At 41.5% G+C, this 23,703-nt stretch overlaps 1 protein-coding gene across 4 annotated transcripts in view; it reads right to left on the bottom strand.

Moving 5' to 3' along the window:
• Positions 1-23,703, bottom strand: part of ctnnal1 (catenin (cadherin-associated protein), alpha-like 1) — a 70,438-nt gene that overhangs the window by 10,577 nt on the left and 36,158 nt on the right. For all 4 annotated transcript variants that reach the window (XM_057828602.1, XM_057828603.1, XM_057828604.1 and 1 more), the window contains exons 2-7: positions 16,472-16,661; positions 16,209-16,393; positions 11,372-11,491; positions 7,618-7,707; positions 7,358-7,525; positions 5,712-5,912 (exon numbers count right to left, since the gene is read on the bottom strand). In XM_057828602.1, coding sequence (XP_057684585.1) covers positions 5,712-5,912; positions 7,358-7,525; positions 7,618-7,707; positions 11,372-11,491; positions 16,209-16,393; positions 16,472-16,661 — 954 coding nt within the window. The remainder of the gene's footprint in view (positions 1-5,711; positions 5,913-7,357; positions 7,526-7,617; positions 7,708-11,371; positions 11,492-16,208; positions 16,394-16,471; positions 16,662-23,703) is intronic.

Here is a 23,703-nt window from a genome sequence, read left to right on the forward strand (position 1 = left end):
AAAACATATGAAAGAGTGAGCCGTCTGAGATATTGCATTTGGTACAAAGTGGGCTAATGTCAGGATAAAAAGTGGCCAGTTTGGTTTTGGAGATGTGAGCTCTGTGGACCACTTTGAATTGGATTAAATTATGACGAGCACACAGAGATGAGGAGTTGACTCGTTTTAAGATGGATAACCATGTTTCCTCAGAAAAGGGGGTACCAAGGTCTTCCTCCCATTCTGCCCTGACTCTATCCATAGATGCAGTCTTCAGGGCCAACATCATGCTACAAAAAACAGAGACATACCTCCTCTGGTTTGGATTTGTGGAAAGAACTATGTCAACAATAGTCTTGTCAGAGCTTAGCGTGGTGGGTAAGTTAGAAAGTATAAAATGTCGAATTTGTAGATAACGGAAAAAATTTGACTGTGGAAGTGCAAATTTGTTGCGTAATTGTTGAAATGTTGCCAAATTATTACCAATAAATAAATCTTTAAAGTGTTCTATTCCCCTCTGACTCCACTCTTTGAAGGCGGGGTCATTGAGTGAAGGTTTGAAAAAATGATTATGTAATATTGGGCTTGATGGTGAGAAGTCATGTAAAGCGAAAAACTTTCGGAACTGAGACCAGATCCTCACTGAGTGTTTGACTACTGGATTCTTTAAAGATCTGGTTGAGAGTGGAAGAGAGGAGCCAATCAGTGCAGCCAGGGATACATTGTCCGCTGATCTCATCTCCATTGCCACCCAGTCAGGAGGATCTGGGCGATTATGAAAGTGAGACCAGAATGTGAGACACCGCAGGTTGGCCGCCCAATAATAAAAACGGAAATTAGGCAAAGCGAGACCACCGGCAGCCCTCGTCTTTTGTAGGTGAGTTTTATTAAGACGAGCCCTTTTTCCTTTCCAGATATAAGAAGAGATAATCGAATCCAGATGATCGAAAAAGGTTTTGGGAATAAAAATTGGTAATGCCTGAAATAAGTACAAGAATTTTGGTAAAATGGTCATTTTAATGGAATTTATTCGCCCAATGAGGGACATAGAGAGTGGTGACCATTGTGTAAGTGTTTGTTTGATTTGAGTTACCAAATTTAAAAAGTTCTCTTTAAAAAGGTCTTTGTGCTTCCGGGTCATCGTGATGCCTAAGTAGGAAACTTTGAGAGTTTCAATTTTAAATGGAAAATTAGTGAAGCCTGAAGCAGATATAATATTGCCAATTGGAAACAGTTCACTTTTTTCAAAGTTTATTTTATACCCAGATAGTTGACTGAAGTTATTAAGTAGTGATAGAGCCGAATGGAGAGAAGTGATCGGGTTTGAGACAAGGAGCATAAGGTCGTCTGCATACATCGAGACCTTATGTTCAATGCCGCCTCTCCATATACCCGTGATGTCATCGCGGCTACGGATGGCGATGGCGAGAGGTTCAATAACCAGGTCAAATAGCATGGGGCTGAGAGGACACCCCTGGCGGGTACCACGCTGCAGTCTGAATGGATTAGACAACTGGGAGTTGGTTCGGATAGAGGCTGTAGGATGAGAATATAGCAGTTTAATCCACGCTATGAAATTTGGCCCAAAACCGAATTTCTCCAGCACTGCCCACAGGTAGACCCACTCCACGCGATCAAATGCCTTTTCAGCATCAATAGAGACTATACATTCAGGCGTGTCATCAGGAGTAGAATAGATAATATTTAATAGTCGACGTATATTGGAGAATGAGTGCCTACCCTTTATAAAACCAGTTTGGTCCTCAGATATGATAGTCGGAAGGATGTTTTCTAGTCTGCGAGCGAGAACTTTAGCTAGAATTTTTGCATCAGTGTTAATAAGCGAAATGGGCCTATAGGAGGCGCAATGTGTGTGATCTTTGCCTGTTTTGGCGATTAGGGTAATACAGGCTTCAGAAAATGTTTTAGGAAGGGAGCCTTGCCTAAATGATTCGCAGAGCACAGAACAAAGTTGTGGAGACAAAAGTAAAGAGAACTTTTTAAAGAACTCAGATGGGAAACCATCGGGGCCTGGACTGCTGCCTGACTGCATTGAAGAGATAGCTGAAGCTATTTCAGCCTGTGTTATGGGCTCATCAAGTCTCTTACCATGGTCTGGTTGGAGTTTGGGAACATTGAGACTGTTTAGAAAGCTGTATATGGCATTCGGATCGGGAGGAGATTCTGAGGAATAGAGATTTGAATAGAAGTCCCTGAAAGCATCATTAATTTGAGTACGGTCCCTGGTGATTTCACCATTTTGTGTATGAATTTTAATTATGTCTTGTTTCGCAGAGGAACCCCTCAGCTGGTTTGCAAGCAGTTTGTCGGCTTTGTCTCCGTGGGCATAAAATGTGGCTTTATTTTTTAGGAGCAAATATTCTACTGAATGGGTGGTAAGTAGGTCAAATTTAGTTTGGAGCTGTAAACGTTCTTTATAAAGATTTTGATTTTTAGTTAGCGCATATTGTTTGTCAATTTCCCCAATTTGATGAGCTAGATCTGAACGCTCTTTGTTAGCTTTACTTTTCATTTGAGCCGTGTAAGATATAATTTGTCCCCTGAGGTAGGCCTTAAGGGCATCCCATACAATCAAACTGGAGATCTCGGGGGATATGTTAGTGGATAAGAAAAAGGTTATTTCATTTTTTATAAACTCTACAAATTTGTCATCCGACAGAAGAGTGGAATTAAAGCGCCACTGTCTGCTCCTTCGGGGGAGATTTGGGAGGGAGATGGCCATGGAGACAGGCGCGTGGTCTGAAATGACAATACTATGGTAATCACAGGAGCGGATAAGGGGCAGGAGTCTATGGTCAAGTAAAAAATAGTCTATGCGTGAATATGTATGGTGGACATGTGAAAAAAAGGAATATTCCTTTTCCTGAGGATGTAGAGAGCGCCACACATCACAAACACCATACTGTATGAGGAAGGCCTGAATGAGATTGGCTGATTTACTCAGCATGCCGGGGTTGGTGGAGGACCGGTCTAAGAGTGGATCCAGCCAGCAGTTCAAATCACCTCCGAAGACGAGAGAGTGTGTATTTAAGTCTGGAAGTAATGAAAATAGGCGCTCAAAAAAGGTTGGTTCGTCCACATTGGGGGCATAAACATTAACGAGGACCACCATTGTGTTGTATAATTTCCCAGTCACAATAACGTACCGGCCAAATTTATCAGAAGTCACATTATGAGGCTCAAAGGTGATATTTGGAGAGATTAAAATTGAAACTCCTCTGGCCTTGGCCTGAAAGGAGGAGTGGAATGCCCCTCCCCCCCAACCCGTCAGGAGACGCCTGCTGTCTGAGCTGCGAATGTGTGTTTCTTGCAGAAAAGCAATATCTGCTTTGAGCTGTTTTAAATGTGAAAAAATCTTTCTCCTCTTCACTGGGTGGTTCAGGCCCCTGACATTCCAACTGACAAAGTTCACACAACTATCCACAAGCAATAAAAAAAGTGAAGAATGTGAAATTAACTAAATGGCAGGTCAAAGAAAAATAGATATATGTATGTACATTTGATTCCCCAGCTGGTGGCAGTGACCACCTCCCCATCCCTCCCAAGAAAGCTGCCAAAAAAAAGAGCAGCAAGCTCTTAAACCCAAACATAACTTTAAATCTTCCTGTCTCAACAAAGTTAATCCTCCGGTATTGAACATTGGAATAGTAAAAATAAAACATCCCTTTAGACAACATTGGAATGTCAATCAGTCCTGAAAGACTTGTCAGATTATATTTAAATTAAATTGAATTAAATACGGAACCAATTTAAAAAAGAACAACTGAGTGTAAATCAGTGCACACTGACATGTCTACAGTCTTAAAGTTTCAAATGAGCTGGCTCCACGATAGCTGTCACTCCGAATGCAAACGTAAAAAGAAAAAAAACGGATATATGTATGGCGCACGCACCCACACACATACAGGATTATTATTATTATTTATTTATTATTTTATTATTGTTATATATATTTTTTATAAAATAAGAAGAGTTACGGTAAGCGCGCTCCAAGCGTGTTCTGCATGGCTCAGCCGCGGTGCTGTAATAAAGTGGCTCTCATCCAGACATGTTGAAGAAGGTGTTTATGAATTCTCACGTAATTTGGGAAGGCCGTCGATGTACTTCTGTGCCTCCTCCACTGAGCTGATCCATTTCCTGGCTCCCCCAGCCAGCGTGAGCCGTAGTCGGGCTGGGTACAGCAGCGCGGGCTTCAGACCCCGCTTGTACAACTCCGCCATGACGTCTCGATACTCCGTGCGCTTGTTGGCCACATCGGGACTGTAATCCTCCACCACTCGGATCTTGTGGCCGCGGTAGTTGAGCATCCCTCTCCGACGCGACTCCCTGATGAGCAGGTCCTTGGTCTGGTAGCGGTGGAGACGGACGATCACCGGCCGCGGTCGCTGTCCGGGAGCCGGTTTAGCCGCTAGAGTTCGGTGGGCTCTGTCGATGTCGGGCTTGGAAGGCAGCGTCTCAGAGCCGAAAACCTCCAGCAGCAGGTCCGCAAAAAACTCGGAGGGGCGGCCGCTCTCGATGGACTCAGGGATCCCCAGGATACGGATGTTTTGCCGGCGGCTTCGTCCCTCCAAGTCAGTTACTTTTGCCTTCAACTTGGCGTTGTCGATGCTCAGCGCGGCACACCTATCCTCAAGGTCGTTAACTCGCTGGCTCAGGTCGTCCGCGGCGAGTTCCAGTGAGGACACACGTTGGTCGTGGTCATCCACAGTCTGTCTCAGCGTGTCGAGCTTTGAGTCCAGTTGGTTGAAAGAGCTTTTGAACTCAGCCGCGATTTCCTCGCGGTGTTGTTCAAGTAGCGTCGAGATCGCGTCAAATGTTAAGCTAGGGTTAGCTTCTTCTCTCCTGCTCGATTTACTGCCTTTGGAAGACATTGGAAAGTTGATTTTGCCGTTTAGAGCGATGTCAAGCAAAATAAACGAATGACTTAAGTTCGAATGAGCAGAGTCGAGGGCGATGTTGTTAATGAAAGGGTAAATTAACCGGAGAGCACGTGCTGCGCAGCTACTCCATCTATCTCCGGAACCAATTAAATTTATTAAATTTATTAGGATCATGGAAGCTTCCACTTTGGGAAAATATATACATACAGTATATCCTGTATATAAATAATATAATAAAAATATACAGTACTGTGCAAAAGTTTTAGGCAGGTGTCCTGCCTAAAACTTTTGCACAATACTGTATATACATATATTATATATTTCCTCAGGAATCTTTTGTTGACTTGTGATATGGTGACCCTGAATCCTCGCCTGGGTCCCTCTGTGCTGTACGATTGCCATCGACTCAGAAGAAATTGTCAACTTGAGTTTCGAAGTCTTTTTCCAGCTTTCAAAACGGAGTCAGTACAAGGGGTTAAGACTAAGGTGAACGCGCAGTGTTTGGCCTTGTTGTCGGAGTTTCGCCGGCCTGGGTCGTTGGAGCTGCGCCAGCGTGGGTTCGGCTGGCGTGATTCCGGCAATCTGGCTAAAAGTTCAGATTCCTTCAGTGTGAATGGTTGTCCAGTGGTGTCTTGACTTACGAGCTGCTTTCTGCTTAATTTGAGTTGGGAGTGATATTATGAATTTGAGCGATGAACGCACTGCCATGCTTTTTCCATAAAAGCCAAACACCCTCACACATAATGAAAACACTCACAAGGAGCCAAAAGAAATTGAGTCAATCTCGTAACAAGCGTCAAGTGAAAGCAGTGCTCTATTTGGGTTACATACAGCCTGGGTCCAGGCGCGCAGCAGCTGGTGTGCGTCCTGGCGGGCCAGCTGGCACAGGCCCAGGATGGCCTGGCGCTGCTCGTGTCCCGTGTACGCCGAGTCGGTGAAATCCTCGGTGCGTTCCACCAGCGCCTCCATCTGGCGGCCCACGCTGTCCGGCGGCGAGGCGTACAGGTTATCGCGAAGGCACTCCACGCTCATCTGAAGAGAAGGAAGTCAAAATTCTCATTTACCTAGAGAAAAAAATCAATACTTTGCCTACCGTAATTATCGGACTATAAGCCGCTACTTTTTCCCCTCATTTTGAATCCTCCGGCTTATAGGCCAGTGCAGCTTATTTGTCGATATATTTGGGTTAATGGGTAACACCTTATTTGACAGCGCCGTCATAAGACCGTCATAATTATGACATGACACTATTATGGGCATTACTAAATGCTTATGACGGAGGTCATGAAGTGTTAATTTTGTCACTAACTCCATTTATGTCCAGCTCGGATTTCACAGCCATACATACATAATTATGATTATCTTATGACAGTCTTATGGCGCCAATGTCAAATAAAGTGTTAGCAAAAACCATAACTAGCAATGAATGAAACAACTGGAACAGTAACTGAAGAAATAATTAGCACAGAACATGAATTTTGATTGTTATTCACATCTGTATTTTACATGTATTTTGCGATGGGTAATAAAAAATGAATAAATAAATCAAATTTTTTAAAAATTCATGAATAAATTGAAGGATCCATTTTGGGGGAGAAAAATAATTATTTAAATCGTAATAAATAATGATTTGGCATTTTGGCTTTTTTTTTTGCCGTGAGGCATTTTTTTTTGCAATGTGGCAAAATAGATTTTGCCATGCAGCATTTTTTGCCATGTGGCAAAATGGATTTTGCCGTGTAGCATTTTTTGTGGCAAAATGAATTTTGACATGTGTCATTTTATTTGGTATGTGGCAAAATGGATTTTGGTTTGCCATTTTTTTGCGGGAGTATCAATTTTATTTATAATGATTTATATTTTTTATCATTCATGGATTTTGAGATTTCAGCGAGACCCAAAAGTGGTATTTGCCATGTGGAAAAATGGATTTTGACATGTGGCATTTTTTTTCAAATGTGGCAAAATGGGTTTTGGTTTGTGGCATTTTTTGGGGGTATACACATACCTCCCCAATTTCTTTTCCCCACATGACAAAAAAAATCCATTTTGCCACATTTGAAAAAAATGCCACATGTCAAAATCCATTTTGCCACATGGCAAATACCACTTTTGGTTCTTGCTGTCTGTCAAAATCCATGAATAATTAAAATATAAATCATTATAAGTACAACTGATTAATAAAAATTCAAATGTCAATAAATTGAAATGAATTGTAATAAATATTGGTAAAAAAATTATATTTTTTTACCTTTTCAATGCACATCTTTTGGCTCGTGCAACTCTTATTCATGTACGACATATGCTACATATTCAACAACAACGCTACATATTCGATAATTATTCATATTCACATTCGTCCATTTTTATTTCACAATACAGATATATATATACCAGGTTTTTCAATCAAATAAAAATATCGGTCCTTTGTTATTTTTCTGATTTAATAGTTTCTTTAAGTGGACATTTATTGGCACCTTGTAGTCTTTGACGGCGTTGTAGATGCTGGCGGGGAGGACGCTGTCCGCGCAGCCGCGAGCCTCCGTGACGATGTCCACGACCTGCTCCAAGGCGCAGCGCATCCGCTGGAAGACGGCGTCCTTGTTGATGCGGGCGGACTCGCAGTCCGGATGCCGGAGGCAAGTCTGCAGTGACCAAAATGAATAATAATTTTTTTTTTTAAAAAACGACAACACAATCTGGATTTACGTTTCAAAGCCAAGGCGAGTTGTTTTACCTTTGAGGCCGTCAGTAGCATCATAGTGCATTTTTCCAACACGGCCCGTGCTGCTGCCATGCGAGCTTTTTTCTTTTCGTCTTTCAAATCCTGCAACACGCACACACAAACACCAAAACACGTAGCAGATGGTAAAAAGTGGCTGGATTCCAGCTCTTTCCACCTCTCTTTCGTGCTACTGTAAAGGGACGTTAAAACATGAACAATAATAACAATGGGAAAAATGGACATCATAAAAATAGAACAAGAGGCGCATAAAGTGCACCTCTCCAAAAACGGAATTGGGCATGAGGAAGATTTAGGAAAAAGGACAAAAGAGTCCGGGTACTCTCTCGGCAATTTAGCACAAAGACGTTGTAATTAACCGTCATTATTTCCCCCCTCTGCGCCGGCTTGGCTTCAACGTATAAAAAGGTGCAAGCTGCTCCCAAAGGCAAAGTGAGCAAGCGTACTGAAAAAAATTTGGACATCAAGTACAAAAATGGCACGAAAAGCTTACAAGAACAGCTGACGGGTGTTAAGTGGTAAGTGTGTGCATTTTGAACAAGTAACTAGAAAATTGTGCGCGAATGTCTTCATGCTGATTGGGAATATTTTTTTAAAAAGTGTCATTTTTTTAATATTAATATTTTGAAATGTGAAGGATCGCAATGACCTTTGTACACTGGTATAAAAAAGTATCTGAACCTTTTGGAATTTCTTTGGAATTTCTGCAGTGATCTGATCTTTGTCAAAATCGCACAGATGAAAATACAGTACCTGCTTGAACTAAAACCACCCAAACATTGAAAAGTTTTCATATTTTAATGAGGATAGTATGCAAACAATGACTCAAGGGGGAAAAAATAAGAACCCTCTGCCTAAAGAGACCTAAAGACCAATTGAAACCAATTTTTACCAAACAATTTAAGTCAGATGTGTGCCCAATCACTGATGAGTGGTTTAAAGCTGCCCTGACCACTATAAAACACACACCTGGTAAAAAAATGTGATGTGCATGATGGCTCAGTTAAAACAGCTGTCTGAAGACTTGCGATCAAGGATTGTTGATTTGTATAAAGCTGGGAAATGATACAAAACCAGCTCTAAAAGTCTGGATGTTCATCAATCGACAGTCGGAGAAGTTGTCTAGTAATGGAGAGAGTTTGCTCTGTGAGTGGCCACCCACCAAAGATCAGGCCAAGAGTTCAGCGCAGAATACTCGGAGAAGTAAAAATAGAACCCTAGAGTTTCTAGTAAAAACTTACAGAAATCACTGGCACAGTCTAATATCTCTGTGCACACATCAACTATATGTAAAACTATGGCCAATGATTGTGTTTAAAAAAAAAAAAAAAAAAAAAAAAAAAAACATTGTTGCTCGTTTAATGTTCGCAAAAAGGCACTTGGACACTCTACAGAAGTTTTGGCAAAATATTTTGTGGTCCGATGAAACCAAAGTTGAATTGTTTGGGAGTAACACGCAACCTCTTGTGTGGAGGAAAGATGGAACAGCTCAACAAAATCAACACCTCATCCCCACCATGAAGCGTGGTGGAGGGAGCATCATGATTTGGGGCTGTTTTGCAGCCTCAGGGCCTGGACAATCATTAAAGGAAGAATGAATTCAAAAGTTTTGAAGGAAAAACCTGAGGACAGTTGAAGCTAAAAACAGGATGGATGCTACAACAAGACAATGATCCAAAACACAGAAGTAAATGAACTTCAGAATGGATTCAGAAGAACAAAATACACTTTCTGGAGTGGCCAAGTCAAAGTCCAGTCTTAAAACCCATTGAGATGGTGTAGCATGACCTAAAGACAGCGATCCATGCCAGACATCCCAGGAATCTGACTGAACTAGAGCAGTTTAGTAGAGAAGAATGGGCCAAGATTAGAAGTGCCAGACTGATCTGCAGCTACAGGAAGCGTCTCGTTTGAATTATTGCTGCCAAAGCGGGGTGGGGGGGGCACAAAATATTGAATGTGATGGTTACCTGACTTACTCCCCCCACTCCTTCCGTCATTGTTTGCATACTATCCTCATTAAAATATGAAAACCTATAAATCATTGGTCTTCAAACTATTCAACATAGGGCCGCAGTGGGCGCAGGATTTCATTCCAACAAAAAAAAAAAAAAGACAACACCTATGCAACAATCTGGTGTCTTACAAGTGTAATCAGTAGATTGCAGTCAGGTGCTGCTTGTTTTAGCAGAAACTTCATTGGTTAAACTGTCAGTACTTGATTGGTTGGAACAAAAACCAGGACCCACGGCGGCCCTTGAGGACCGGTTTGGAGACCCCTGCTATAAACCCTGCAGATGGTTCACTGACTTATTTATCCCCCCTTTGTCATTGTTTGCATGCTATCATCATTAAAATATGAAAACCTTTATATATTTGGGTGGTTTTAGTTAAAGCAGACACTGTTTTTTTCATTTGTGTGATTTTGACAAAGATCAGCTCACATTTGATGGTGATTTCATGCAAAAATGTGAGAAATTCCAAACGGTTCAGATACTTCTTCTTACCACTGTATGTAAAGTTTCAGTGGGATTTAATGGGATTTTTTGGGGGCAAATTTAATGACCTCCAATGCTTTGTTGTGAGTTCAAAAGTCGATAGGCCGTTGGTATTGATTTGGTGTGTTCTACTTGTACTACGGGCACGCGTACTCATGCATAATTGTATTTGTACTACACACACGTGCAAATACACGACAAGAATACCGACCAGCACAGCAAAGCTAACCATGCAACTTCTCCAGAAACTGCATTTTCTAGTTTCTTCTTGGCTTTTATATTATACTTAACGCTGGAAGTCCTGTTTTTTTTTTTTGCCAATAAATAAATACCGAAAAGGCGTCAAATGACCCTGATACCAAACTGAGGACTTGGCTTTGTCAAACAATAGACCACTCAAACAAGTAATCAAGCAGCCTGGGTGTGAAGAGGGGGTTTCACTCTGGATAGCAGCAATTAGCATCTTGAATATTTGCTAATCCAGACTTGTTAACTCCTGGGTTAGTGTAAAAATGATGAGAGGCCCATGTGGCATAAAACTACGACTAGCATCCAGACATGTAGCTGTAGACTGTCTACATTTTCGAAAATCGAGTGTTAGAACAGCTGTTAGAACATCAATCCCATTAAGCACCTTTACTTTGTCTTGACAAGTCCAACATTCAGTTGTCAAGGTTAACAGTTTATTCTGTTGAAGCACACAAACCAACCAAAGAACTTTCCACAGCAGCTCAAACAGCTGTTTTGTCACAGCAAACACAAGCTTCAGTATACAGTACATAAAGTTGGCAAACTGCAGCTTTTGGAATAAGTAAAAAGGCTGTCCGCCCGACTGCCTGCCTGAGCGGTCCACTATCAAAAAATGCCTAGGCAGCCCTGCCCCGAAAACACTCAAGATGCTAGTTGGAGCAATCCAACCCTGTGGTTTTGTGAGTGTGAAAGGGAATGACTAATGAGAAACTCAGTGCTCACAAAAGATATGCTGATTAGGGTCAGATGACCCCTCTCTGGTTACAAAAGTGATTTGTATCGACTAATCCACCCTTGGTAGTTCTAGTGTTAAGAAGCTAGAGCGTTTCCTGTAGTTGTACTCTGCCTCGAAATACTCTTTTCCTCTGCTTAAACCATAAAACTTCCATCAAGACACATCACAGCAATCACACTTGCATTTAATTCCGAGGGAAGTGTCACTCAATGGGAAAAAAAAAAAAAAAAGACGCTTTTTGGCACTTCCTCGGCACGCTACTCACGTTCTGCCTGTCTCCCGTGAGGTGGGCGAAGTCCACCATCTCGTTGCCAAACTGGCTGAAGATCTGCACAAATTCCTGGAAGGTGCTCACGCGCTCCAGATGCTCCAGAGTCACAAGGACCTGACACCAGAGAGAAGTGTTTAATTACCACCCTCCCCCCAAAAAAAAAAAAAAAACTAGGGCTGTCAAAAATCGCGTTAACGGATGGTAATTAATTTTTTAAATTAATCACGTTGAAATATTTGACGCAAACAGATTAAAATGACAGCACAGTGCAAAGTCCACTTGTTACTTGTGTTTTTTGGGGTTTTATCGCCCTCTGCTGGCGCTTGGGTGCGACTGATTTCATGGGCTGCAGCACACATGAGCATTGTGTAATTATTGACATCAACAACGGTGGGCTACTAGTTTATTTTTTGATTGAAAATTTTACATATTTTATTGAAACGAAAACATTAAGAGGGGTTCTAATATAAAATTTCTATAACTTGTACTAACATTTATCTTTTAAGAACTACAAGTCTTTTTTTTCATGGATCACTTTAAGAGAATGTTAATAATGTTAATGCCATCTTGTTGCATTTATAAACAAATACAGTACTTATGTACAGTATGTTGAATGTATATATCAGTTTTGTGTCTTATCTTTCCATTCCAACAATAATTTACAGAAAAATATGGCATATTTTATCGATGGTTTGAATTGCGATTAATTACGATTAATGAATTTTTAAGCTGTAATTAACTCGATTAAAAATTTTAATCGTTTGACAGCCCTAAAAAAAACAAATCTGTACTACTCAGTTGACGAAAAAAATAATGTACAGTATATAAAAGATTTATAAAAGACCACATTATACATGGCACAGAGTTGTTTTTCTCTTTTGTTTTTTTTAGCTTTCTACAGTCTGGAGATCAGCAATTAGGGAAGGGAAGGTGAATAACAAGCCAGAATAGCAAGCCGCCTGTCCGTCTGTTTGTCTTCTTCCATTAGCAGCAAATGCAATTACTGTGCTCTCTTACTATACTTTCCTCTTTGTGTTATTTCGTATTGCGTGCGTGTGCGTCTTTGTCACGTTGTGTAGCGAGCGAGGGCAGAAAAAGCTGCCGCATAAGCGAGCGTGTCGTCTGACTTTGCTGCTTCGCCAAAACGCAGCTGCTTCATTCGCAGCTTTTATTTTAGGACGCGCGATTGAGAAACGTCACCTGGCACACGCGGCCGAACAGGTCTCTAGTTGTGTTAATGGTCAAATTGAATTGTTTAAAACTGTGAACTTCTGTTATGTTTGCTTATTTGGAACATGCCAAATCATCAAAATATACAATCCCAAGCAAAAAGTATTGAATCACCAGTTTCGGACGAGCACTCACTCAGACATTTTATCGTGTAGAAAAAACTCAGATGAAAAGCTTGAAAAAAAATAATGAATTAGTTCAAAAGTGCAACTCTTTAGCATTCAGAAACACTAAAAGAAATGAATAAAAACATTATGCTAGTCAGTAAATGTTACATTTATAGAGCTAGTACAGAGAAATATATATGGAATCACTCCATTCTGAGGAAAAAAATATGGAATCATGAGAAACAAACAAAGAAATAACAAAACATCTCTAGTATTTAGTCGCACCACCTCTGGCTTTTATGACAGCTTGCAGTCTCTGAGGCATGGACTTGATGAGCATTATTCATCAATTTGGTGCCAACTCTCTTTGATTGCAGTTACCAGATCATCCTTGCAGGTCGGAGCCTTGCTGTGGACCATTTTTTCCAATTTCCACCACAGGTTTTTAATAGGGTTGAGATCTGGGCTATTTGCAGGTCATGACATTGACTGGATGAGTCTTTCTCCAAGGAATGCTTTAGCAGTTTTAGCTCTGTGGCATGATACATTGTCATCTTGGAAAATGACATATTTTCAATTGAATGAATAAGAAAGCTGTCTAAAATTTCAATGCATTGGAAGACAGTGCCTTTGCCTGACATGCAGCCCCATATCATCAAGGACTGAGGGAATTTTGATGTGTTCTTCAGGCAGTCATCTTTGTAAAACTCACTAGAACAGCACCAAGCCAAAGTTCCAGCATCATCACCTTGTCAAGAGTCAAGAATTTGTATTGGACCCCAGTGCCGTTGCCTAACATGCAGCCCCATATCATCAAGGACTTAGGGAATTTTGATGTTCTCTTCAGGCAGTCATCTTTTTAAAACTCACTGGAACAGCACCAAACAAAAGTTCCAGCGTCATCACCTTGTCCAGAATCTGCATTGGACAAGGTGATGATGCTGGAACTTTGGCTTGGTGCTATTCCAGTCAGATTTAGAAAGATGCCTGCCTGAAGAAAACATCCAAATTCCCTCCGTCCAAAGTTCCAGCATCATAACCTTGTCCAATGCAGATTCTGGACAAGGTGATGACGCTGGAACTTTTGTTTGGTGCTGTTCCGGTGGGTTTTACAAAGATGACTGCCTGAAGAAAACATCAAAATTCCCTCAGTCCTTGATGATATGGGGCTGCATGTCAGGCAAAGGCACTGTGGTTAAATCTTCAATAAATGCACAAGTTTACATTGAAATTTTAGACAGGTTTCTTATCCCTTCAATTGAAAATGTTTGTCATTTTTCAAGATGACAACGCATCATGCCACAGAGCTAAAATTGTTAAAGCATTCCTTGGAGAAAGACTCACCCAGTCAATGTCATGGCCTGCAAATAGCCCGGATCTCAACCTGTGGTGGAAATTGAAAAAATATGGTCCACAGCGAGGCTCCGACCTGCAAGGCTGATCTGGCAACTGCAATCAAAGAGTTGGCACCAAATTAATGAAGAATACGCATCAAGTCCATGCCTCAGAGACTGCAAGCTGTCATAAAAGCCAGAGGTGGTGCAACTGAATACTAAATACATGTGTTTCAACCAGTGATGTTTTCGTTAACGAAAATATTTAGTCAACGAACATTTTTTTCATGACGATGACGTAGCGACGACTAGCTAAAAACATGTCTTGGATGACTGTAACATAGCGAGACAACTGCAAGTTTTGTCATGTCGACAACTAAAACAGTGCGTTGTGATAATTCATTGGGATCGTACTGGTCTTTCTGGTGTGCACGCCTTGGCCACCAGAGGGCAGTGTCATACATCATTACCTCAGTGACTGCCAGTGACAACACAAGACGTCCTAATTCATATAGATTGAGGGAGCTGGTTGTGAATACTCAGTGCCATTGATGGCGCTAGACAGCGACTGACCATTGCCAACCCTCCTAGTCAAAATTGTTTGGACGTCAATGATTTTCACAGAGGATAAAGAATACAGTGGTATGAAAAAGTATCGGAACCTTTTGGAATTTCTCACATTTCTGCATAAAATCACCCATCAAATGTGATCTGATCTTTGTCAAAATCACACAGATGAAAACTTTAACTAAACCACCCAAACATTTATAAGTTTTCATATCTTAATGGGGATAGTATGGAAACAATGACAAAAGTGGGAAGAATAAGTAAGTAAACCATTACATTTAAATTTTGTGCAGCAATAACTTCAACCAGATGCTTCCTGTAGCTGCAGATCAGTCTGGCACATCGATCAGGACTAATCTTGGCTCATTCTTCTCTACAAAACTGCTGTCAGATTCCTGGGATGTCTGGCATGAATTGCTGTCTAAGTCGTGCCACAGCATCTCAATGGGGTTCAAGTCTGGGCTTTGACTTGGCCACTCCAGAAAGTGTATTTTGTTCTTCTGAAGTTGATTTACTTCTGTGTTTTGGACCATTGTCTTGTTGCAGCATCCATCCTCTTTTTAGCTTCAACAGTCTGACAGAGAGCCTCAGGTTTTCCAGCAAAACTTTTGAACTCATTCTTCCATTAATGACTGCAAGTTGTCCAGGCCCTTAGGCAGCTAAACAGCCCCAAATCATGACGCTCCATCCACCATGCTTCACGGAGAGGGATGAGGTGTTGATGTTGGTGAGCTGCTCCATTTTTCCTCCACACATGACACTGTGTGTCACTCCCAAACAATTCAACTTTGGTTTCATCAGTCCACAAAATATTTTGCTGTGGGGTGTCGAAGTGCCTTTTTGCGAACATTAAACGAGCAACAATGTTTGTTTTTTTTTTTTAGACAGCATGAATAACATTCTTGGCCATAGTTTTACATATAGTTGATGTGTGCACTGAGATTTCTGTGAGTTTTTTGCAGACACTCCAGCGTTATTTTTTTACCTCTCTGAGTATTCTGCGCTGAACTCTTGGTGGACGGCCACTCTTTGGGAGAGAAGCAACTGTGCCAAACTCTCTCCATTTGTAGACAACTTCTCTGACGGTGGATTGATGAAAATTCAGACTTTTAGTGATGGTTTTGTATCGTTTCCCAGCTTTATACAAATCAACAATCCTTGATCGCAGGTCTTCAGACAGCTCTTTTGACCGTGCCATGATGCACATCAGACAATGCTTCTCATCAGGACAATTCTTACCAGGTGTGTGTTTTATAGTGGGCAGGGCAGTTTTAAACCACTCATCAGAGATTGGGCACACATCTGACTTAAATTGTTTGGTAAAAAATGGTTTTAATTTCTCTTTAAGTCTCCTTAGGCAGAGGGTTCACTTATTTATTTTCCCCCCTTCTGTCATTGTTTGAATGCTATCGTCATTAAAATATGAAAACCTATAAATGTTTGGGTGGTTTTACTTTAAGCAGACACTGTTTTTTCATCTGTGTGATTTTGACAAAGATCAGATCACATTTGATGGTGATTTTATGCAGAAATGTGAGAAATTCCAAAAGGTTCAGATACTTTTTCAGACCACTGTATATTCCCGCAAGTCACCTTGTTGCGCGACGCCACGATCTGCTTGATGACGATGCGGTCGGCCAACACCAGAACTTTGGTGACAGATGACAGCAAGAGGCGGGCGGCCTTCACCATGCCGGTGCGGTCGCTGAACACCGTCACCGAATGTGAAGGAGGCGAGCAGGCCGCGCCCACGTCGGTCAGCTGGGCTATGGCGTCCCCTGCGTGACCGCGACGGCAAAGACGTTCCACGTGTCCGAAGACTTTTGTCATTCGAATTTCAAGCGAAGAAGACTCACCCGCACGCCGCGCCTCAAAGCAGGCGTGTCCCATCTCCTCCTTAAGCTCGTGGTTCTCGACGGCGATGGCCTCTCCGACGGCGACGAAGCGGCCCACCGCCACGCTGACCGCCTGGCCGACGCGCTGGATGGCCGCCAGAGTGCGCTCGGACTTCTTGGGCCGCTCTTTGTGGTTGATCAGCGTCGTGATCTGAAATTTAGGGCTGTCGTTATTATTGAAGATCCTTGGCAGAGGTAAAAATAGAAAGGCACAGGAAAGCCCACCATAGGGTGCCGCTCGGTGGTCCTACTGAGTTGATCAATTATGCATGCCTCTAGCTGATTGCTCATTGATTAATTATTGATTGCTTCCACTTATACTCGCTGAATCAATGCTCATAGGAAAGGATTGACGCTGTTGCCGAGCTTAAATCTTGCTTGAAAATGTTTAATAAAGTTAAATATTCATTTCGGTCGTTTTTAACAGTCTTCGGAACAGTAAATAATTGTTAGTGTAGTATTCGTAGTAGTGAGAATAAGTGGAGATAAAAACTTTTTGTCCGAAAAACTGTTTGCATGGTAATATTTGTGGCCCAAAATTTCCATTCAAACGCAAAATATACACTGCTGGCCAATCACCAGTCTCGGACGAGCACTCACCCGGACATTTCATCATGTAGAACAAACCCAGATAGCTTGGCTTGAAAAAATAACGAATTAGTTCAAAAGTGCAACTCTTTAGCATTCAGAAACACTAAAAGAAATGAATAGAAAACATTGTGGCGGTCAGTAAATGTTACTTTTATAGAGCAAGTGCAAGGAAATGTATATGGAATCACTCCATTCTGAAGAAAAAAATATGGAATCAAGAGAAACAAACAAAGAAATAACAATCAAAACACATCTCTAGTATTTAGTAGCACCACCTCTGGCTTTTATGACAACTTGCAGTCTCAGAGGCATGGACTTGATGAGTATTCTTCATCAATTTGGTGCCAACTCTCTTTTAATGCAGTTGCCAGATCATCCTTGCAGGTCGGAGCCTTGCTGTGGACCTTTTTTTTTTTCTATTTCCACCACAGGTTTTCAATAGGGTTGAGATCTGGGCTATTTGCAGCCCATAGCATTGATTGGATGAGTCTTTCTCCAAGGAATGCTTTAACAGTTTTAGCTCTGTAGCATGATGCATTGTCATCTTGGAAATGACAAACATATTTTCAATTGGAGCGATTAAGAAAGCTGTCTAAAATTTCAATGTAAACTTGTGCATTTATTGAAGATTTAACCACAGTGCCTTTGCCTGACATGCAGCCCCATATCATCAAAGACTGATGGAATTTCGATGTCTTCTTCAGGCAATCATCTTTGTGAATCTCACTGGAACGGCACCAAACAAAAGTTCCAGCATCATCACCTAGTCTAGAGTCAAGAATTTGCATTGTACAAGATACCAAGAGTCAAAAATCTGCATTGGACAAGGTGATGATGCTGGAACTTTTGTTTGGTGCTGTTCCAGTGAGACTTTAAATAGCCCAAAATTACCTAATTGCCTGGCATTGACTGCCACTGACAGCCATAGACATTCAATCAGTTTGAAGTGGAAGGGATGGCAGCCTCCCAGTTCAAATGGATTGGACGTCTACTAGTGATAAACTCATTCCAATTCACACTAGAAGCTTGTTTTTCTCTTAATTAGCTGTTTGTAAAATATCCTAGAATGATTTCCTGACCAATGTATCGATAATCGTTGTATCGCCATATCGTCAGATCAACGTTATCGTGAGCTTTGTATCGCAACTCGTATCGTATCGTGAGGTACCAAGAGGTTCCCACTCCTAATTTGAAGGGTGCCATTTTCAGATCTCTTTACAGGTGTTCTATGGGACTCATTCCTGGCCACTTTAGAAGTCTCCAGTGCTTTCTGTCAAACCATTTCTAGTGCTTTTCGAAGTATGTTTTGGGTCACTGTCCTGCTGGAAGACCCATGACCTCGAAGGCAGACCCAGCTTTCTACATTAAGCTGCAAAATTTGTTAGTCGTCTACAGACTTCATAATGCCATGCACACGGTCAAGCAGTCCAGTGCCAGAGGTAGCAAAGCAACCCCAAAACATCAGGAAACCGCTGCCATGTTTGACTGTGGGGACTGTTTTCTTTTCTTTCAAGGCCTCGTATTTTTCCTGTAACATCTATATTGAAGAATTTTCCCAAAAAGCCCTACTTTAGACCACACAATTCTTCCAAAACAGTTTTGGCTTTCTCAGGTAGGTTTTGGCAAACTACATCCTGGCTTTTTTATGTCTCCAGGTCAGAAGTGGGGTCTTCCTGGGTATAGAGTCCCTTTTCATTCAGAGGCCGACAGATCGTACGGGTTGACACTGTTGTAACCTCGGACTGCGGGACAGCTTGAACTTGTTTGAATGTTAGTTGAGGTTCTTCATCCACCATCCACACAATCTTTTGTTGAAATTTCTCGTCCGTTTTTCTTTTCTGTCCACATGTAGGGAAGTTGGCCACAGTGCCATGGGCTTTAAACCTATAGATGACACTGCGCACGTTAGACACATTCAGGTCTATGGAGATGGACTTGTAGCCTTGAGATATCCCATGCTTCCTCACAAGCTTCTGAAGTCCTCCGACAGTTCTTTGCTCTTCTTTCTTTTCTTTATGCTCAATGTGGACAGAGGTTGAGTCAACTTTAATCCATTTTAACAGGCTATAAATGTGATTTTTTTATTGCCCCCACCTGTTATGTGCCACAAGTAAGTGCTGTTCTTTACACAAATTAGAGAAGCATCACATGTTTTTTCATACGGTGCCAATACTTTTGTCCAGCCCATTTTTGGAGTTTTTTGTAAAATGATAATGATTTGATTTTTTTTTAAAATTCTCTTTTGTGTTTTTTCATTGCAAGCAAAATAATACTTCCAAAGCATTTGTAATTGCAATCATTTTCTGGAAGAAATTGAGCATTATTAGACAGAATTGCAGGGGTGCCAATACTTTTGGCCAGCATGGTAGGTGGAAAAGAACGTTACATCCAAAATTTGGGGTGCCAAAATTTGCATCTAAAAATTTGGTTGGGTAAATGTTTGCATTCAAAATGTGTGTCAGGATTTATGAAACAATGGAGAAAAAAAAATGACAGTGAGTAATTTGTGTATGAATTCATTGGCAGCTATCGTATCACAATTGCAAAGAATCTAATTGTCCTGAGAACATTTTTGCGCTTGAAGATACGCATTAATCAACAATAAGAGCATCCTTATTAGGGGTGCACGATATCCATTTTTTGAAACCATTATTTGAAAACGTCCTGCTCTTCAAGGCCGATACCGAAATGATAACCGATAATATATATATAATTTTTTAATGTATATCAATCACTCAATATCATTGACGATGTGTCCCCTGAACAACGACCACTGATCTAAAAAAACACAAGCCCAACAGGTATTGTAGTTTGTCAGCAGATAAAACATTTGGTGCAACAGGAAAGGAGACTTTTGTCGTCTTGGTCAATGAAACAACGTTCTTAACCTGGCAGTTATAGAACAGAAAGCCTATCAATAACCAAAAGGCCTCTCAATAACTTGTAAACCAAACACTATAAAATACAAACATTTGCTAATTGCCATAGTCAAGTTTAGAACTCAGTGAAGGAAAAATACGGCCTCTAGAACAGTAACAAGCCTTTGCATACTGGCAAAACAGGAGTGGAAACAAACATACACATCCCAATCCACACCAAAAATATTATTAATAGGCCCGATAACATATATTGTTATTGGATTTATTGGGATGACGTCATAATTCCTATTATCGGAGCGATAATTATCGTGCACCTCTAATCCTTATCAGTTACACCAATATATAAGCTGCCTATGTGCAACAGCAGAATAAGTGAAGGTGTTTTCACAGACAATTCCTTCATGTAAAGTTCCTCCCCGAATCGACTTTTGTGCGTTTGGCACGAGAATACCAATGAGGAGTCTCAGCGTTTGCCACTTCCATCACCCGGCGAGACTCAATTTGTCAAATTTTTTTGCTTTCAAGCGCCACACTGTCTGCAGAGCTCCTTTTCATCTGCTACGCCAGCCGTCGATCCCGTTTCGTCGTTACGGTTAATGAGGATTTGAAATTCCAAACGTGACATGATACCAAGACGTGAGCTGTACACAAGCGCTCCTGAGGAACTCCTTACAGGTGTAAATCATTCCGTAAACAAAAGTTGGAAACATCAGCGACCGGGGAGACACACCAGAGTTTGAACGGAATGCTTGGAGAAAGTGTCCGTCTTGACGTGTGATCGCAGTGAGAAACAACGAGCGAAGAAACAAGCGTTTCATTTCATGTGCAGTGTTGCTACAGGCTGGGAATGCGCCCACAAAGAGCGATTGTATCATTGTAGAGGCCCCCAAAAAATTGTTTTTTTTTTTTTTTTTATTGATAAAAAACGTACACTTTTTGGAAAGAAAATAATTGCATTCAAAATTTGGGAAATGTTTATAAATTAACATCAAAAGCTAGCCTCCAAAAATGTGTTAGAAAAAGGTGTGGGGCACAAATTTTGTGGCCAAAACTCTGGGGATAGAAGCCTGGGACCTCTGTGAAGTCGAGCACTGAAAATTTACCGTTACCGAAATTCTTCACGATGACCGACGCAATTTTGACCATGTCGGTAATTTAATAAAACAAGAAAATACAGTCTTTTATCCCGCTTTGGCTCTGTGTTGTTCGGCTATGTTCATTCCCCTTTAAGAAAGCAGTCAGTGTGTTAACGTAAGGAGTCACGTGGTTATCAAGAAGCCAAACATACAGTAGCCCGGTAGGCTAACGCTAGCGGCTAACGCTACAAGCAAACGTGATGGAGTGTGGCTTAAGGGAGGTTCGCCAAACTTTCACCCGACATTAACTCATTCACTCCCAACCATTTTCACCAGAGCAAGGCCCTTCGCTCCCGGCCGTTTTTCTGGATTTTGACCGATTTTGCAAGGCCCACAGAAAAAAAAAGTTCATATCTTTTTCCACCCTTTAGAAATCAGCATTAGAAAATAGCTTAGTTTGAGCAATTTTCCAATTTCTGATGAAAAAACGGGAGAAAATTAGCTTTTTGTAAACGCATACATTTCAAACATAACTTTGACTTTAACACAGCTATTTTTTGCATTAGTTACATCCCAAGCATCTGAATAATGTTTTCCTTTTACAAAATATCATAATGAACAAGACAAATAGAGCTTTTGACAGCAAAGTAACAATTTGTTTACACATGACAACTGAAAGATGACGCCGTGGTCGCCGCACCTGCCGTGTAAACTTTTCCCTCATCTTCATCTGTCTCATAACGATGGATTATTTTTTAATCTCTGCGGGGTCTGTTTGGCGAGCCCGCTGCACGGTGGTCTCAGTCGTACGCTCCGTCGTCCAGCGCCTGGCATTCCAGGCGTCCTCTCGGTTGTTTTGTTCGGTCGTCCGCCGCCTGGCATACTGCCTACTGTATATTTATTTCCCAGCACTTGCTCTATAAAATTAACATTTAATGACCACCACAATGTTTTAATTGATTTCTTTTAGTGTTTCTGAATGCGAAAGAGTTGCATTTTTGAACTAATTCATTATTTTTTCAAGCTTTTTATCTGACTTTGTTCTACACGATAAAATGTCTGAATGAGTGCTCGTCCGAGACTGGCGATTCCATACTTTTTGCGAGGAGTTGTATATGATAGAGTAATTTGTTATGTTTATGTAATGGCCAACTTCAACTTGGATGGCGTTAAAGCGAAAACAAAATCAGACGGCTGATTCATCCCTCAAAATCTCAAATATCATCACAATGAATAGGATTTTAATGCAATTTTGTTGCGTCCTTCGTATTTTCTTATAATACCAGAGTCATGGCTGCATTCTATGTGTGCATTTTGACCCTTGAGTGTCAGGGAGTTGTTATGAAGACACCACGGAACTGTGAAAAATAACTTTCCACTAGGTAACAATGCAATGTTTTTGAGAGCCTTTGGGTGTAAACACAGGAGGCAGCTGATGTGTTTCCTGGCAGCGCTGCCGCGCTCCTGTCAGCTCGCTCGCCAGGCTGCCGATTTCCTGAACCCCGCCCCCCTGCCGGCTCAACGTGCCCCCCCACAACTCGACGTGCTCCCTGCCGGCCTCTCCGCCGCAATCAGATGGCATTATTTCTCATTGGTCGGCAGGTTTTCTCGTACGCCGGCATCTGTGCGCGAGCCTCCTTCAGGCTAACTCATCACATGACTCCAGTGTGTGTCGGGGACCGCTCGGTAAAGTGCTGAGCAAATTTTTGCATGCAAAAGCTCATTAAAATCCTAACACGGCTCAAAAGGTTGAAAGGGAATGATGCGGCTGCTGTTTTATCGCTGCACAGAGTAGCAAGAAAAGCGCATGCTACCGAGCTTTTTGCTTGCGCCAAAGCAACTTTCGCTTTGGATTGAAACCACATTTTTATGCACACAATTTTCAGTGCATCTTGAAGGACCTTTTCTCGTAGTCACCATCTGTTTGCATTATTCTAACAATCAGGGAATAGTATCTCTCCTCGTATTTACCGATCGACTGTTTGTATTACTCTAACACAACCAAAATAAATAGCACTTATACCATCGTTTAAGGAAAACAAGGAGAATATAGGGCATATGAGATACATGACGCCTTCTTATCACGGAAGCCCAACGTGTGCGTCATTGTTCCGTGCCAAAGACGGCTCGCGAAGGGCGTAACATAAAACAAGCCACACAAATGTACGAGTGGACACAAATTTATTTACAGAACAATCAAACTCGCAATGAATATGTACAGAATGCCGACGAAGCGTGACTTCAGGGTAAGCCCAGGCCAAAACAACAAACAAAAGGAACTACACTTAAACCCCACCCGCTAACTAAACCCTGATCATGTAAAAGGAACAAAGAAAAGACAGCTTCTAACCTAACTTCCCACTCTATACAAAACAGGAGAAAACGGGTTGAACAGAAATGGCGACTTACCCTTACTTGCTTCAGTGCTCTTATTTACAGTGGTGAACAAAAACGATCCAATAACGAATAAACACAAAAGACCTCACCGAAAAAGCGGGAGTGTATCAAACTAGCGATCAAATGCAAACGAGCGTGAATGGCGAGCAAATAGCTAGCGAGGAGGACCGCGGCAGAATGCTGTCATATGTGACCTCATAGAGCGTTGACAGCGGCAGGTTTAAGAAGCTTGGCGCCTTTTCCCGTGGCC

Source organism: Corythoichthys intestinalis, chromosome 22, assembly GCF_030265065.1.
Source record: "Corythoichthys intestinalis isolate RoL2023-P3 chromosome 22, ASM3026506v1, whole genome shotgun sequence".
NCBI classification, from domain to species: domain Eukaryota; kingdom Metazoa; phylum Chordata; class Actinopteri; order Syngnathiformes; family Syngnathidae; genus Corythoichthys; species Corythoichthys intestinalis.